The sequence below is a fragment of the Lagenorhynchus albirostris genome, chromosome 13, assembly GCF_949774975.1.
Source record: "Lagenorhynchus albirostris chromosome 13, mLagAlb1.1, whole genome shotgun sequence".
In the NCBI taxonomy this organism is placed as follows: Eukaryota; Metazoa; Chordata; class Mammalia; order Artiodactyla; family Delphinidae; genus Lagenorhynchus; species Lagenorhynchus albirostris.
In genome coordinates this window covers 36,381,014-36,400,058 of record NC_083107.1, presented here as the reverse complement: position 1 = coordinate 36,400,058, position 19,045 = coordinate 36,381,014, and the positions used below count along the sequence as shown (strand labels likewise).

The 19,045-nt window shown below is 36.4% G+C and overlaps 1 protein-coding gene across 4 annotated transcripts in view; it reads left to right on the top strand.

Annotated features, from left to right (window-relative positions):
• Window positions 1–19,045, top strand: part of EHBP1 (EH domain binding protein 1) — a 348,334-nt gene that overhangs the window by 169,442 nt on the left and 159,847 nt on the right. For all 4 annotated transcript variants that reach the window (XM_060169057.1, XM_060169058.1, XM_060169056.1 and 1 more), the window contains one exon: window positions 3,814–4,003. In XM_060169057.1, coding sequence (XP_060025040.1) covers window positions 3,814–4,003 — 190 coding nt within the window. The remainder of the gene's footprint in view (window positions 1–3,813; window positions 4,004–19,045) is intronic.

Below are 19,045 nucleotides of genomic sequence, written 5' to 3'. Positions count from 1 at the left end.
AAATAATTATTGTTTATTCACAGTGATGTAAGAAGCCTTGAAACAGATTATTCAGATCATAGATGATAACAGAATGTGGAAGTTATGCTAATTCTTTAAATAACTTTTTTCTTACTGTTTAAGTATTTTTTTAATGTATTTATCAGAAATTACATAATTCTTGTCATTACAGAGAAGGGAGTACTGTTCATAATCACATATATGTACTATTCCTATTTACTCTTTTTAAAATAGCACTTTTTAAATTGAGATATACGTCACATAACATAAAATGCCACACTGTGAAGTGTACACTTAAGTGGTTTTTAGTTTGTTCACTGTGTCGTGCAACCATTATCACTCTCTAATTTCAAAACATTTTTGTCACCCCAAAAAGAAATCCCATATATATTCGTAGTTAGTTCCAATTAATCCTTTTCCCCATCTCCTGAAAAGTCCTAATTTACCTTCTCTCTATATGGATTTGACTGTTTTGGATATTTCATATACATGGAAGTATATCCAGTTCACTCTTAGAGAGTAGGAAATTAAGTTTTAGTTAGAAATCTCTGATCTAGATGGAGGATCATTTAAAGCCCTTGTAAGTAGAGGCTTCTTGTCCTTATTATGATTTAGTACCTATGATTTAGTACCAGTGGTGCCTAGAACACTGTTGTCTCACAGGTGGCTTGCAGGCCTGCAGAGATACTGATTCTCCTAGTATTCTTGGCTGTCAGGCATGGTCTGGGGCAGCTGGAGTCCTTGGTACCTTCAATTTCCAGCAGTTTCCTATGTTCACTCTAGCATAGCATACAAATTCCATTTTTACTACATGTCATACTGTAAAATGGATTGAGAAACACAGCTCTAATTGTTTCAAGAAAATGTCCATTTTGTTATGTTTCTAGTATTTATTATGAGCCTCAGGAACCAACTTTGGAAATTAGTTTATCTGAACTTTTCTACTTGCATTTACCTTCAATATATAAAGAATACCAATATTCAGGTGGTTAGAGGGAGGCAGAGAGACATGAAGAAAAAGGACAGTATCTAGATATCTTTGTTATACATGCTAGATAAGTTTTATAAAAGTTTCATGCAACTTAGTATTGTAAATTCAATTATATAAAGCATACTGAAAAAATTGCCTGTATAAGGAATTCTGTCATTTTTTTCTCTGTTAAGCACAGATCCTTCTGTAATAGAAATATCTATCCTCTAACGCTTCTAAGTTTTTTTTAAAAACTAACCATACTTATATGACAAATTAATAATGAATATTGTAGCAGCTACTGTCTTACAAACTACTGTGGAAATTTGTTATAGAGAGGTGTAACCAGGAATAATTTTTTAAAATATCACCCAAATAGTTCACATGATTCAGTTAATTCATTTAGACTGTAGTGGGTTTGTTCAGTCCTGAAACATTTAACATCAGTTAAGCAAATAGTAAGTTTTGAGGGGGAGAGGGGAGATATTTTTCTTTTCTAAGTTTTAGAGTTAAAAAAAATTTTTTTAGCCCATTTCTTTATTTTTACCTCCCTTTGAACTACTCTTAGAGTTTGAAAAATAACTGCAAGGCCTGAGCAGAGGTGAGAGAGATTCTGAGGCTATATCCCCAGCTCAATGGGAAGAAGTCACAAGACACTAACTGTTGAAATGAGTACAGAGTGAGAGTGACATCACAAGTATGGTATATTTCCCCTCTCTGATCTAGATACACTTGGTCCCCTGAGTCTTGTGAGAGCTGACTGACTTTAGGCAGAGATATAGATACTTCGTTATTGGTTCTAAATGAATCTGGTACTGTTACAGTTAAAAGAACATGCATAACTGAACACAGAAGGCTATCACCAGTACAGACTTTATATAACTAAGTGGAGTTCCCTTGGTATAATTATTATGTTTGGGTGATCTGGTTCTTAGCTTTGCAGACTCAGAAATTCTCTTGTTACTATGCATAAAGATATTGAATTCTAGGGAACAGACTGGTGTTGGGGAAAAAAAATGCAACAAACAAATAATAGCCAGAATAAAAGTTTATTACTGTGTAACAGGAAGAATAATCATGATAAACACCAGATACTTGTGTTTACGGATAAGTAACGAGAAAAATATCTACTCATAAAGGGAGTTAACAAGGAAGATTTTCTGCCTGGGCTAGACTCAGGTAGAGAAAAAAGAAGACTTCCCTAAGAAGTTATAAGCATAGGCCTACCTTCATGTGGATTTGACGCTATGCTGGCAGGATGATCTGGGAACCCCCAAGCCAAGAAAGTGAGAAACAAAGTGGCTCCTAAACTGCTTGGCAAATGCAAGCATGAAACACTCTGAACAGAGGGACTCCCAGCAACTACACAAGATTTCCTCAGATCAAGTCCTGAACTCACAATCTAGAATTACAAAATACACAAGGAAATAGTTTACTAAGAGAAAGAGTCAGGAGACAAAAGAAACACAAGGATTATAAATCCAAGGAATTCAAATGATAGATTTATCAGATAGAGACTATAAAGTAAATATGTATAAATGATTAATGACTCAGATCTTTTGTACCTAAGGTATTATACACACAGCCATATGAAGAAATATGCTTATGAAATTAAAAATTCATGGAGAATTGAACATTAAATTAGACATAGATGAAAAGTGAAGAAGTTAACTGGATTATAGATGTGAAGGAATTATCCAGAATGTAGTAGAGAAATAAAAACTTGTAAAAATATGAAGGAGAGAGGTAATTCAACATATATTTAATATGATTTTCTAGAGAAGAGAATAGAGAAAATAAAGAAGAGGCTATCAAAGATATAATGGCTGATAATTTTTCAGAACTAGTGAAACACATGAATCTCCAGACACAGGAGATTCAAGGACTCTGGAACAGGATAAACTTAAAAGAAATACACACTTAGACAAGTTCTAGTAAGATTGCTCAAAACCAGAAATAAAGAGATCTTAATCTTAGGCAGCAACCAGAGACAAAAGATGACTTACAAAAGAGCAATATTAAGCCAACAAGGGGCTAATATTTCAAACTGCTGAGATGAGTTAACTAACAACTAGAATAAACTACCCAGCTAAACTATCATTTAAGTTTGAGGCTGAAATGAAGACATTTTCAATGCCTGGAAGAATTTGCTATTAAAGGAACCTCACTGGGGCTTCCCTTGTGGCGCAGTGGTTGAGTGGTTGAGAGTCCGCCTGCCGATTCAGGGGACGTGGGTTCGTGCCCCGGTCCAGGAAGATCCCACATGCCGCGGAGCGGCTAGGCCTGTGAGCCGTGGCCGCTGAGCCTGCACGTCCGGAGCCTGTCCTCCTCAACGGGAGAGGCCACAATAGTGAGAGGCCCGCGTACCAACAACAACAACAAAAAGGAACCTCACTGAATGAACTTCTAAAAGATGGTCCCTAATGGGAAGGGAATTTAACACAGAGGAAGAGAAGAAATTCAAGAAAAGAAGAAGTTTGGTGAGGGAGCATAAAAAAAAAAAATCAATGTTTTTTCATCTTATTTCCTCTTCTGTGGGTGTGGAGAATATGTAGGATTTACTCTTATTACAAACATTTTCCCAAGGGTCTGTATATAGCAGAGCTGAGTATGACTTTGTATTTTAAAGATTTAAAAATACTTTTTAAAAGGGAAAGTTTTATTGTTAATGATTAACAAAAGATTGAGAGTGCCTATTTCCAGATTGTAAGTTATCATTGGTTTGGGTTTTTCCTTATCATTTTCAGTATGTTCTAGTTTTATAAATGAAAATATTATGGTATTTTAATTGGGAGTAAACTACTTTTATAAAGACATTTAACAATAATTCTTCTTTCATTTAGATCAAATCCTTTTTATGAACCTAAACCAACTCCTCCTCCAAATAATTTGGTAAGTCCAGTTCAAGAACTGGAAACTGAAAGGAGAGTAAAAAGAAAAGTCCCGGCCCCACCAGCCATCTCACCAAAGACAGGAGGAGTAAATGAAAACACAGTTATGTCTGCAGGAAGAGATCTCTCCACTTCTCCTAAGGTAGGAGTTTAATCTTAGTAAAACATGTATTAGTGTTTGCTTGTTTTCCCCATGCAATTTAATTCAAATTAAGAAAAGTCATTATTAGCTATTTTTGATGATATAAAAGTAAAATATAAGTAAATCCATTATACTGCAACATTGTATATACGTTTGAGAGTCTATAAATTTATGGTACAGTATGGATTGGATAGTTTGGGTTAAGATTTGTTTTTAGAATGCTGTCTTGAAATCAGAGGAAGAAAGGCGTTAGGATTGTAGCATTGGTGCTTTGAAGAAAGGATACTTAAATACATCTAGGCATGAGAAACAGCTTACTCTAATACAGAGGAAGACGTAGAAATCATCTTTTGATAAACGTACTAGAAAGATTGAGGCTCAGTGCAGAGAAATACTTTGCCAAAGAATATCAGTATTGTCATTTTGGTTTATGTCAGATTACAGTTTTGGCCTTATTGTCATTCTTTTTTAGAAATATTAATGGATAATAACTTCATGGAAAGGTGAAGCACAGTGTTGAAACAAAGTCTAAAGCTTTTAAATGGTTTGACTGCAAATAGTATATCTTTCATGTGTAAGCTAGAGATGTTGGATTTAGCAAGTTTTTTTAGGTAAATAACTCATGACCATACTCAAGAGTGTTTTGTTGTTGGTGTTGTCACCATATAACATTATTTAATTCTCACAGGTAGTTAGGGGGGAAGTGAGATGAACTTGACCTCAGAGGGATAAAGATCACGGGTTCCCCAGCCAGTAGACAGGATTGGAACTGGCATTTCCATTAATTATGTGCTATCTGGACCATATTCCACTTCAGGTGCCTGGGCTGCTGCTTTTCTCAAGGGCATCAAGTTTCAGTAGTTCCTCTTGGATTTTATAGTTCATTCTGTGGCTTCCATTAAATGCCAGAGTTCTGAAATAGTTTATTTATTTGCTTTTATTTTCGTTGTTTCAGAGGGAGAGTGAGTGAGTTCACTGAGGTCCTCACTCTGCCATTCTAGAAGTCAGTCTACAGGTGTGTTTTTATACCAGCTGTTTTTTAACTGTGTGAAACTTTAGGAGGAGCAATTAGGACTAAATTCTGTCTTGCTGTTGTCTAGGGAAAGTGGAGGTGGGGTCTATAAATGAAAGCAGCAGATAGTAGAAATATAAAGCAAAGGAGAGGGTCAATTCCTATACCCATGAGAGCAAAAATAAAGACAGTAACTGAGGCATTAGTCAAAATCAAAAAGCTATGTAGGAGCTTTATCCATTCTAACCATCAAGAATGCCTACACCTGTCCCTTGTTTCCCTGAATCTCTGCTCGGTTGCCTACTCCCTGCCCCATCCCCCTTCTGTAGTCCATTGGATTTTGAAGCTAATCATGAAATCCTAATCCCTTTATAGGGGAATGGAAAGGGACTTAACAGTACCTTATTATGTGCCAGGCAATGTTCTATTACTTCATTTGATCAGAACAGCCTGAGAAATACATACCATTATCTCCTTTTTACATATGAGAAACTGAACTTTAGTTAAGTAACTTGCTCAAAGTGATAAAACTAGTATTGACAGTGCCAGGATTAAAATTGAGGTCTTTTGAGTCTAAAACCCATGTTTCCCATTGTGCTGTTCTATGTCTAGAGAGGTATTTCCAGTTCCAAGTCGGAACTCTAAATTCTGTTTTCCATAGAAACATGGTTACGCACGGTGATTAAGTTCTGGTGTGGAAAAGTATAACATAGCTATTTTTTATATTATTTTGAGGATAGTGTTCCATTGTAGACACATTGTGGAATAACTGATGTTTGTGGAGAAAGCTGAGCATTTTACCACCATGCTTCTCTTAGAAAATGCCTCATCATGTTCAGACACAGACAATAGAAACACAATCAGTCATATGCACAGTAATCTGCTGATCTGGAAGTTAGTTTGGATAACTCAACTATGTGAAACACAACTGTCAAAGATTACTTTAAAAAAGATTGCTGGGCTTCCCTGGTGGCGCAGTGGTTAAGAGTCCTTCTGCCGATGCAGGCAATGTGGGTTCGTGCCCCGGTCCGGGAAGATCGCACATGCCGCGGAGCGGCTGGGCCTGTGAGCCGTGGCCACTGGGCCTGTGCATCTGGAGCCTGTGCTCTGCAACGGGAGAGGCCACAACAGTGAGAGGCTGGCGTACCGCAAAAAAAAAAAAAAAAGATTGCTGATATCTTATTAAATGAAAAACCAAAGTGCATAACAGAGTATAGTATGATAGCTTCTGTATACATAAAGTTTTATTTAAAAGGCTTTATTCACACATATATATAGACACACATACACACTCATATACCTTATGGAAGGAATCACAAGTAACTTAATAGTGGTTACATTTGAGGAGAAAGGTCTTGGTATAATGGTGGGTATGCACAAGATTGAAGAAGCCATTTCTTTTCCTTTTTTACCTTTCTATGTTGTTTAAATTTTTTAACTTTATAAATGTTTTTCTTTTCTTTTTGTTTGTTATACTCAGAGGTTACTGAGTAATGAGATCATGGATCTTTTTTGTTGTTGCCTTTTGTGCAAGATACCAGATGACATTTCCCCCAAAAAGTTCATCCTTCAGAATAGAGGAAGTCACTCTTAGATTTGACCAGTGGTATTAGTTTGGGGGTGGCCTGGGGTTCCATCAGACACCTCAATGTTGTGCACTGGAAACCAAGTATAGAGGCTTAGCAGCAGGTCACTAGGCCCACTGTTCCACTTCCATGGCACAAACCTTTTTATTTTTTATATTTATGTAAGATTTCATTTGGAAAAAAAAATGGACCATTGCCAAACCAATAAAGGAAAAAAAAGAAATTGGAAGCTACTAACTACACAATTATGTGTGAGATAAGGAAGAAGGTTAGAATCAATGGTATACTGACAATGATAAAAGATGATAAATGACAGCTGAGAAAGCACAGTGGTATGGGGCTTATTCATCGTAGGAATAGACCTGTATATATATCCAAGTAGTCCTGAAGACTTTGCAGTATTAAAGCTTAGTAAAATAATTGACCATTTTGGCAACCTTGAGTCAACATGAGACTCTTATTATGCTTTGTGTACAATATTCTGTTTAGCAAAGCAGGAAAGTGTCATAAAAATATTTCCATTAAAATTAGAGTTCTGATGCTTAAAAAGGTATGCTTCTTGGTCAGTTATTCTCCTTATTTGTAAACTGAAAAGGAGGCAATAGTTCAAATAAAGCTTTTGAAAAAAAACAGACTCAAATTTTAGTTGAATAATAAAAGAATATTTACACCACAGTTGTTTTAGATAACAAAATGCCAAACTGCACTCAATGGCAATTAACTGCAGAGGCTATTCAGTGTCATAGAACAAGTGCTTAGCCAGATGATTAATTTCCCCCACCTGTCACCTGAAACTACTTATTTTTAAGAAAATTTATGAAGAAGAACCAAGACCAGGATTTAAACAAAGAGATAATTTTATTCACAATATTTACAGTATTGTAAATTAAATTTGAACTACCCCCCTAAAGGCAATTAAAGACCCCTCACTGGTATAGATCGACATAAGCTCCTCACTTTAGACCATTGATTTCTGCATTTGTAAAATGAGAAGACCATGAAACTTTTTAAGACAACTTAGGACAAAAGACCAATATTTAGGGAAGTAACCTGACATTCAGAGCACAAGCATGCAATAAAATAAAATGATAAATTAGGCTCAATGGTGGCTGATCACCGTTTACTGACTGTGAATATAAGTTAATAAGTATATAACTCTGAACTCCTAGATATGATTCATGCAATTTAGTATAAAGTGCAAGTCAGGTTATAAGAGCTTAGGAACATAAGTGAAATTGTTGCCAAATACATCTGCAAAGGTATATATTAAGCACTGTATACCTAATTCAATAAAAATCACAGTATTAACAGCCAACTATCAATGACAATAAAGATTTCACAAGAATTACACTTACGCTTATGATAACATAGAGAGGAGTCTCCCTGCACATTCAATGATGAAATGAGCCTGGTCACGTGGAGAAGGGCTCCCTCAAAGATCCTGATTAGTACAGCTCTAGTGATTGACCATGATACTTCTGTCCACTTACTCCATCTCTAAAAGTAGAAACCTCATTCATATCTCAAGACCCAGCTAAGTGACTCAAGCCCTCACTCATATTGTTACCTCTTTCTAGAAAGCACTGGTAGAGACCCAAGTTTTATACTTGGATGTTTTTGAGTACAGATTGCAGAAACTGTGAGAAGCCCAGGGTAAACCAAAGTCAGAGTTACACACAGTAGTCCCCTTGATTGATTCTACCAGCAATTTCAAACCACAAAGCAAACACCCTTTTCAGTTTTTATACATAAAAGCCTCCTTCTAGAACGTTCTTTACCTCCGTTTCTGTCTGTGCAAAACTGTGCACAATGGTGCCTATGGGCCATTCATGCTGAAATACAATAAGCACACAGCCAAACTATTAATTTCCTCACATGTAAGTTGAAAATGCCTCACATCTTCCAAAGAAAATCATTAAAAGATGCAGATCAAAATTTAATTGGATACAATAGTTTATAAAATAAAATGCTACACTGCATTCAATGATAGCTTGCAGAGGGTGAGATAAGGGTAAGCTTAACTTACCTGTAAAGTTTTTATTTACTGGAATACCTTACTTACCAGAATACCCTGTTCCTCAATAATACAGAATAAATAGGGCACAGCTGTATGTATCACCTGTTCTGTTGGTTAGTATTCTTTTGGTTATGACTAATAGAAACAAGCCATTTTGTTGATTTTTTTTTTCTTAAGCAAAAAGGATAACTTATTATGAAAACACAAGGAACGTTTTGCAGAACTGTAGGTAGAAGACACAGCTGGTTCTTTCAGACTGCAAAGGGCTTTTAAGTCAGTTACTGCTACTGTGCATTTGTCAGATTTGCCCCATTTGTGCATCAGGGCTGAGATTAGAGTTGAGGCAAGGCAGTGCCTAGAGCATAAGATTTAAGGAGGCATTCACTTTTAGGGTGGTGTAGATGCAGAGTCTCATTTGCACCCCCTGTGAAGAGGTGTCTCCTTAAATTTTGTGCCCCAGGAACCTCTCTTGCCTTGCCCTAGTCAAGGCCCTACAGTGCACATGTCCAAATATATTTTAGAATTGACATTGTAGGTGCCAAAAAAAAAGTTTCTCAATAACCTCACCAGTAATTCTATGCTCTGAAAACGACCATACCTTTTCAGACAACATTGTGTTAACGTAGTAAACTGATTTTGAAGGGAATACTATTCAACTTTTGATAGCTTGGGTTTTTTGTTTGTGGTTTTTGTTTTTGCATTCTACCATACTGTTTCTAGACTTCTTTCTGCTCAGTTGCAGAATTTGCCTCTTGATTTTTCTGACTGTATTCAGTGGAAGAGATAAAATGTTACATTTTGCTTAAAGAAACAAACCATGATTAGGGTGCTTGCCTTTTGAAACAAATTTTGTAGAGTAATTAAGTGTGATTTTGAAAGGTTGGTCTTTTATATCGCTATATTCCAGAGTAACTAAATAGGTGCCTGTTACAGTTTTCCAGTTGAGGATTGGGAAAAAAAGTGCCACCACATAGAAAAAGAACCTGAATAAGGTAAATAATTTGAGCACGTTAATGACTCAGTTTGGCTTGTTTGCTAAAAGCTTTATGAAGGCTAAGGAGTTAGCAATAAATGGTGAATTGAGTGTTATTGATGTACATTGGCAGGATCACTTTAGGGTACATTACTGATGAGAAATGTGAACGAAGCACTGATTAGCTCACCCTTTACTGCATGAAGAAGAGGAATACATTTAGAGCACTTGAACAGATTCATACAAACTATGACAGAACCCTTCTCAGTTCCCAGTATTGGATAACTTTCACTCCATAATAATAAGAAACAAACCAAAAAAAAAAGAAAGAAAAGAAAAGACCCTCAACAGCGTGCACAGCAGGGCCAGGACTAGGATGAGGCAAGAGAGGCAACTAAGGTGCATAATTTAAGGAGCCACTAACTCTCAGGGTAATGCAAGTGTAAACATGGCACTTGTTTAAACCCCAGAGTTAGTGTCTCCTTAAATTTTGGCAATAGATGCCTGATTCATAAGTGGACACTTACAATGTTATGCGTGAACCTGAAAATGAGTGCCTCCTTAAATTTTGTAAATAAATAAAATAAAATAAACTGGTCAAGAAAAGGGGACCGATCCTAGCATCAGAGCAAATGACCTTCTGTAAAACAAACTTAGCACAGAAACAAAAGTTTTTTTAAAAAGAACTTCTAATCGGTATTTTTAGTGTGACTTGTTTGGACATTCTACTAATGAATTAAACAAGGGCAAGTACCAAAAATAATGATCTGAGACAAAATATTAATCACGGGTGAATCTAGATTAATAATATATGGGTTTTTATTGTACTATATTTGCAACTTTTCTGTAGATTTGAAAATTTTCCCCCCAAAATAGTAAAAAGTAATCATTTGAGAATAGGAAAGATCTCTTGGATATGAAAAAACATAATTTTCTAATTTTAAACTTATAAACAACTGATAGTATATTGCAGAACATCAAATTAATGAGTTAGAAAACAAACTTGAAAATTCTCTTTAGAATTCAAGGTGAAAAGATGAAGAGGTTAAAATTCTGGGAGGAAAAATAAAGAATAGAGTCAGGAGATTCACTATATTTATAGTAGGGTTATAGAAATAAGAATAAAAAGAGGGAAATAATTTACCAAAGAGAGAGAAAAGAATTTATATGAGCCAGAGAAAGATTTGAGTCTTAGATTAAAAGCACTCACAAGGGGCTTCCCTGGTGGTGCAGTGGTTGAGAGTCTGCCTGCCGATGCAGGGGACACGGGTTTGTGCCCTGGTCCGGGAGGATCCCACGTGCCGCGGAGCGGCGGAGCCTGTGCTCCGCAGTGGGAGAGGCCGCAACAGTGAGAGACCCGCGTACCGCAAAAAAGCACTCACAAGTACTAGGCAAGATGAATGGAATGAGATCCAAACCTAGACATATTCCAATAGTACTTTTAAATTTCAAAGGCAGATTACCTACAAAGGGAAGATTTTACTATCAGATGCTTTTATAACATTAAATGCTGGAGACAGTGGAGCATGTTTACATAATTAAAAAGAATAAATATCTGTAAAAGGTTTGAAACACATCAATATATAAAAATTCATGATTTTGTAATGTTAATACCAAAATAGTTGACTTTTGAAGTTGCTAGGACACCAACTCATTATTGTGTAAATTGATAAATAAAAGAAAAAGATCAAGTACTCATCTTGACTTTTCTCTATAAAATGTATTTCAAGATAATTAAATAGTTGGTGAGGGAAAGTTCTTCCCCATAGAACAATTTTAGCTATGAAATACAGATAGACTGATACCATTGGAAAACTCACCATTTCATAATCCCTAATGAAATAATGGATCTAGCAACAGTCAGCATGGCTGATAAAATCATTAGTGAAAAGGTTTTATAATAGATGAACGGATCAGGCTGATACTTAACTGTAGTGATCTGCAGTGATCAATCTTTTTTTTTTTTTTTTTTTGTGGTATGCAGGCCTCTCACTGTTGCGGCCTCTCCCATTGTGGAGCACAGGCTCCGGACACGCAGGCCCAGTGGTCATGGCTTATGGGCCCAGCCGCTCCGCGGCATGTGGGATCCTCCCGGACTGGGGCACGAACCCGTATCCCCTGCATCGGCAGGCGGACTCTCAACAACTGCGCCACCAGGGAAGCCCCTGTAGTGATCAATCTTAATGTAATTAAGAGTGACAGTCAGGCATTTTGTGCTTCCTGATACATTGCAATAGCAAGTATATAGGACTACCATAAGTATACTTGCCAAAGAATTAAACTGAGATCTAGTCAAGCCACTGGTTATAATAACTACCAGATTACAAGAAATACTGAGTGGTAGAGGAGCATGTTAAATGACACCATGAAGATGAAATCAACCAAAATGGAATGTGGGAAATTCCTTAGTAACTTTTGAACTTGCATCCACTTAATTACATATTCTCAAAACAGACAGAACTAACTTTGAAAGAACACAGAAAGAAACAAGTAGTCCATATCATAGTGAGAAATTATAGCACATCTCTCTATATAATTGATGGAATAGGCCAACTAAAAAATATCAGTAAGATTTAAAGACTCAACAATTTTGACCTCATAAAATACTACACCAGGGCTTTCCTGGTGGCGCAGTGGTTGAGAGTCCGCCTGCCGATGCAGGGGACATGGGTTCGTGCCCCGGTCCGGGAAGATCCCACATGTCGCGGAACGGCTGGGCCCGTGAGCCATGGCCGCTGAGCCTGCGCGTCCAGAGCCTGTGCTCCACAACGGGAGAGGCCACAACAGTGAGAGGCCCGCGTACCGCAAAAAAAAAAAAAAAAAAAAAAAAATACTATACCATAGAATTCATTTCTTTACAGAGAGTGACTATATTTTAGGCTCTAAAGTAAATTTTCAACAAACTTCAGAGGGTTGGAATTATGTTTTCTGCCCAAAGTGCAATTAATTTAGAAGTTGATAATAAAAAACAATAGCTAGAACAAACCCATATATTTGAAAATTAATATATATACTTTCAAATAAACTATAGGTCAAAGAAGAAATCAAAACAAGATAAACTATAAATCCAACGAGAATTTTTGGTTTTACTACTTGATGTGTTGAGGAGGAAGATATTTATAATCAAACTGAATTCCTTTAGTTGTTTCTATGATGGTTTTATGTTTACTTAAACTTCTTGCTTGGCACTGTTTTTTAATACAAGTCCTAATTTGCAAGGCTTGAAGAACAAGCCTGACATGCTTGAACTTGGAGAAGCCTCAAAAACAATCACAGTACAATTGAGTTAATGGAGCAACTAGATATCATAAAATGGCTTAATATTTCTTTTACTGTCTGTTTCCATGGCATTCAAGCAAGAGTTTAGGACATATTTTCAATGGTAGTAGATATTCTTTAACCAGCTTATGTACAGGAGTCCAAACTACTGTGGGATATGTAAAGTCTTTAATACTTGGATTAACAGTTGTAATCTAAGGATTAATATATACACTCTATATGGTCTTCATTAGTGCCATTTTCATTAAGGGTGTGTGAGCATATTCTTTGCAAACCTGCGTGAAGTTAGATCATTACATTAGGTCTTAAGTGTGTAACCCAGGAATCTTTTGTATCCTTTAAAAAAAAAAATTCTAATATCGCTCAACATAGTGCTGCAGAAAGAAGACTTTAAAGTTAGATAAACCCCTCTAATAATGATCTTATTGAAAAGCAAAGCCAATAATTGAAAATACATTGTGAATAAATTAATAATTCTTTGAGAATATAAACTTATAAAGTATTTGATACTTTAATAAGTAAGTTTGTAGTACTACTTTACAGTAAAATATATTTCTGTTCTAGTACTAAATTCCACAGTTTGGGACCATTCTCATGCCCAGAATGTCTCGTGAAGCTCAAGAAATAATTGTTTATCTGTACTACATCAGAATTTCTAATTCTAAGATGTATTAATTTGGATAAAAATCCTAAAGCTATTTCTCCACCTCCACCCCCACCAGCAGCAGTCGATGCTATTGAAGTGGAAAGTCTTTAGTGTTATCTGCTTACCTCTTTACTGCTTTGGAAAAGTTAGGTTTTAACATAGCTGGGCTTTTTTTTTTTAACAAGGACCATCCACATTTAACTTCTTATATTAAACCTCTGAAGTACACAAAACAGAAGCACCTCAGATAATTGAGTGATTAGTATAAGCAACAGAGTTTATTTTTAATTTTGATAGAAAACAGTTTATTCTTTCATGTACTCACAGTAACTTGACTTATTAAACAGAGATCTTCATTTGGCCCGACTTCAATGTGCACTTAAGATTTTCACACAAGGTAAAAAAGTTTTTTCCATCATATATTGTTCCCCTTATATATATTTGTTTAAAACATGTTAATATTTTTAATTTACTTAACAAAAATTCACCTTATACAGCAGATGTTACCTTCATTTCAGCCCATACTATTCTCACAAATTTAGAATTGACTAAAACAAGTAAAATCTTTTTAATATAGATATTATTTTACTTATTCGCTTTTTTTCCCAGAAAAAGTGTGCTTCCTATAGAACACCTCTAAATTTTTTTGGAAAGAAAAAATTACTTTAAAATACATACTTATTTAATACAACTTGACATACCATGTCCTATGCATTACCAATTCTGTATTTATAATATTTGAATGATGAGGCTTTAGAGTATACATAACCAAAGATGTTACTAGTACATTTCTTAATTTTGAAAATATTAATTCAGACACATGAGAACTTTATAATTTCCATGAGCAGCAACCATAACTTTGATAAACATTAGCCATAAAAAGACATTCATGGAAATTTTTAAAAGATAGTTTTCAATAGAAGTGTCATTTTTATATGACTCTGAAGTCAAGCTTTTAGTTACTCTGAGGGAAGCATCAAAAGTAAAGTAGTCTTACACCAGTTCTTAGCTTCCTAACACCTCAAAAGAAGGCAAAAGCTAAATGAACAGTATAAGGTTTGCCAAATAGTTCAAAATAAAATTTCCTTTGAGTGCCATAATTAAATTATATTTATCATTAAGACATCATTAATAACCTGAGTATTTTCATTATAAGAAATACTCTCATGAAAGTACATTTGTATAATGTTTTTAAAGGGTATGAGATGCGAAAGTGCTGTAAAATAGAATCTGAAAACTTCTCAAGAGTTAACCTCTTTTGATACTGGGTTAGAGACAGCAGTCATTTGGAATGCTACAGCAAGCAGTTCAGCAGTACTCATTGCTACTCTTACTACAATATGAACATGAAGTAAAAATAAATTATTTATCCTACTAAAATCATATTATTTATCTTAAAATTTGCCAGGACAAGGGGCAGTGTATTTCCAATAAATATTTGTTAATAATAGGTTAATTGCTTTTGCTTAGGTGAGAAATAAACCAATTCAAAAATGGATGAAACAGAAAACAAAAAGGATAATTATATTTCTTTTTCTAAGAAAGAAGTGTTATAGAGAAGTGGATTTCAAAGTTTTTTTTTTTTTTTTTGGATGGGGAGGGTGAGGTTAGAGGGAGTCTACTAAACATAAAACATCTTAAAAGACATCTGGGGACATGCCTGTCCTCATGTGCTACTTCATACATTCATTTTTTATATAGTCCTTACTCTATGCAAGGAACTGTACTATGAACTAGGAGGAAAAACATGACTAAGACGAAGTCTTTGTCTTCAGCTGTCTCTCAACCTACCCAATATGGCAGTCACATAAACAAAAAGTATGATACAGTAAAATTAGGGCTATAATAGAGAGAGGCTAGAATTCTATAAGACCATTAATGAGAGCGTTACTTTATACCACGTTACCTCTTTTCCAAGCACGCCTCATTAGAGGTTAGGAACAGGGAAAATGTGTGAGTGTGTGTGTGGTGTAGTGTGACGTGTACTGTAGGGCAGTGTATTGGAGGTGAGAGAAGCAGTAGAGATCACAACTGATCTGAGCTATTGAAGGACAATTAGAGTTCACTAGATGAGCAAAGAAAGAAGGAGAAGGCCATTTCAAAAAGAACAGATAGGCAAAAGCATTGAGTTATGAAAGTGCCTAGTTTAAGAGACCATGAGCACTACTGGTGTGATGGAGTACCTGGACATAAAAGTGGAATCTGGTGCTGAATATTTTTGTGTGTGATTGCTAGAAATTTGGACTTCTTTGTGTAGATGGTAGGAATAGTAGCCATCTATTGAAACCAGGTACAGAATGGCATTATTAAAAGGCTTCAGTAGTTTATACACCCAACTGCATGGATGAATCTCAAATGCATTATGCTTAATGAAAGAAGCCGGACTCAATAGGCTACATTCTATATGATTTCACTTATGTGGCATTTACAAAAGGCAAAACCGTGGGGACAGAAATGCCAGTGACATAAACCAGTGATTATCAGGGGGTGAGGGGATACATAGGAATTTGAGGGAGGGATAATGGAGTGGTAGAGGTTATACAATTGTATACATTTGTCAAACTTACAGAACTGCCCACTAAGAGGGTGAGTTTTACGGTATGTAAATTCTATCTTAAGGTAATAATCGTAATAATACTAGTAATGGCTATGGAAGCAGAGTAGGCCCTGAAAAAAGAGCCCTCCTGTAACAGAATTAATGGCATTTCCAGAACAGCTTCTCGTAAGATTCCTTCTCCATTGCCTTATCCCCACTGCCTTCCCTGTCATCAGCTTCTGCTCTTCGCTGTGACTTTTAGCATCAATGACCTCCCTTCATAGATCCTGGCTCCAAGATTATAAAACAGAACCACTGCTTATTCTGTTATTTCCAGGTTGAACCCTGCACACCCTTGGTTTTTATTTGGTAAAGGAAAGACATGATCAGATTTCAGTAGAATGAAACCTTTGAAGACAGTAAGTAAAGGATAGAGAGTGTTGAACCTGAAGACAGGGATATAGATACGAAAGTTTTGTAATAGTCCAGGCTAGAAGTCATGGGGGTCTGAGCCATCGAGCAATGCAGTGAAGAGGGAATGAAAGGTTGCATAAAACTGTAGTTAGAAAAGACAAAGCTAAAGAACAGGGCCTGAGGGAGAAAAGGGAAGAATAAGAATCAAGGATGATTCAGTGGTTTCTAGCTTGGGCAACTGGTTGTATTGCTCATTTCACTCATTCAAAAAACATTTACTGAGGACTGAACTATACACTTAAAAAATGGTTAAGGGCTTGCCTGGTGGCGCAGTGGTTGAGAGTCCGCCTGCCGATGCAGGGGACATGGGTTCATGCCCCGGTCCGGGAAGATACCACATGCCGCGGAGCGCCTGGGCCCGTGAGCCATGGCCGCTGAGCCTGCGTGTCCAGAGCCTGTGCTCAGCAACGGGAGAGGCCATAACAGTGAGAGGCCCGCGTACCGCAAAAAAAAAAAAATGGTTAAGCTGGTAAATTTAATGCTGTGTGGGTTTTTTTTTAACCACAATTAAAAATAATATTTTTTGAGTACCCACAGTGTACCAGACATTATGTTAGAATACTGGGTATAACAGATGTGGTTTCTGACTTCCAGAGGTACTACAAAGTGAACCCATAAGTATATACCTGAAAATCATGGTAAGTGCTTTGGAGGAAAAGAACAGTATACTATAAGAGAGAGAATGATGGTAGACCCATTAAGAGATAGCAAGGAGATAACAGCAGGAAGAGTAGGTCAGAAGAATTCCAGGTAGCATGATTGAAGTCCCCAAAGCAAGAAAGAACTTGTGTTTAAAGAACTGAAAGAAGGTCCATGTAAGTGGAGTGGAGTGAGCAAGCAGCAAGTGATGTTGTACAAGTTTGGAGAGGTGGGTACTGCCCAGGTCCTGGAGGATCTCATGGACCATAGTAACTGTTTGAGTATTAAACCATATGTGGTGGAAGGCCCTTGAAGTTGGAGTGTGTGTGCATGTTACTTGTGTGTTGAGAAAAGGGCAGCATGATTTGTAACCTCACGTTCTGCCTTAGGTTTTAACAAATGAACCTGTCCCTGCCTTTATCCAAGGATCATCCACCCACCAACATGTGTATTAGACCCATACCCCTGGTCTGCTCAGGAGTTTTGACCCTGGTTTTATCACTCTCCTTCCTGCATTAGTTCCTTACTCTGCGCCTGACCACTTCAATTAGCTTACAAATAAAGTATGATATAGTCCATCTTAAAAAAAACCCTAAACTTTCTAGATATCACATGTTCTTTCAACTACTTCCCAATTTCTCTTCCTTATTCTGAAAAGTTTTCTATACTCATCATCTCTGGTTCTTTCAGTCCACTCCAAACAGGCTTTTATTCCTACTTCTAACATTTGAAACTTCCCTGGTTAAGGTCATCTCCAACTTGCCAAATCCAGTTGTCAATTTTAGTCCTTATCTCATTGATACCTTAATGTAGCTGATTATTATTTCCTTTTAAAAAATGTTAGTGGAATTGTTTTAGCCAGGTAATATATTAACATGGTTCAAAAATCAAAATAACATAAAAAGGTACACGTCAGGAAGTCTTGCTACCACCGCTGTCCCCATTCACCATACTACACTCCTCTCCACCCCAGCTTCCTAAAGATAATCACTCTTATTAGTTTTTTTGTGTGTTCTCCCAGTGGTTTTTACACCGATACAAGCAAATCTAAATACTTTTTTCTTACTCTTCCTTTTTTGCCCCAAAGGTAACGTCCTATAAATACTGTTCTGCCCCTTAATTTTGCTCTTTTAACTTAACAGTATATCCTGGAAATCTTCCCATTTTAGTATGTGGAGAGCATCTTCATTCTGTTTTACATCTCTATTTGAATGTGCCATAATTTTTTTAGCCAGTTACCCATAGATGGTGTTGCTTCTGGTCTTTTGTTATTCTGAGCAATGCTGCAATGAAGGACCTTGTATACAGATTATTTCATATATGTTAGATAAATGTCCTGAAGTGAGTCAAAGGATAATGCCTTTGTAATTTTGATATTTATTGTCAAGAGGCCTTCCAAAGGGGAGATACCATTTTGCAATCAAGTCTAATCCTGTGATTTAAAATACTATCTATACATTAATGTTGGGTTGGCCAAAAAGTTTATTTGGATTTTTCCATAAGACGTTATAGAAAACCCAAATGAACTTTTGGCCAACCCAATATATTCCAAATATGTATATCTAGTTCCAACTTCTCCCTGATCTGTGTCTGCTCAACAGCTCTTCTTGTGCAAAATAACTCTTAATTTTCTTTCCAAACTTGCTATTCCTCTGATTTTCCCCATCCCTAGGTAAATGGCACTGCCATTCACCCAGCTGCTCAGGCAGAGAACTTAGGAACCATCCTTTCTCCTTCATTTCCCACACACTGTCTTTCAAATGGAACTTTATGTAGTGATGGAAATGTTTTATATCTGTGCTAATATGTTAGCCACTGGCCACATGTGCACTTACAGTGTAGCTGTGGCTAGTGTGACTAATAAGCTGATTTTTAAGTTT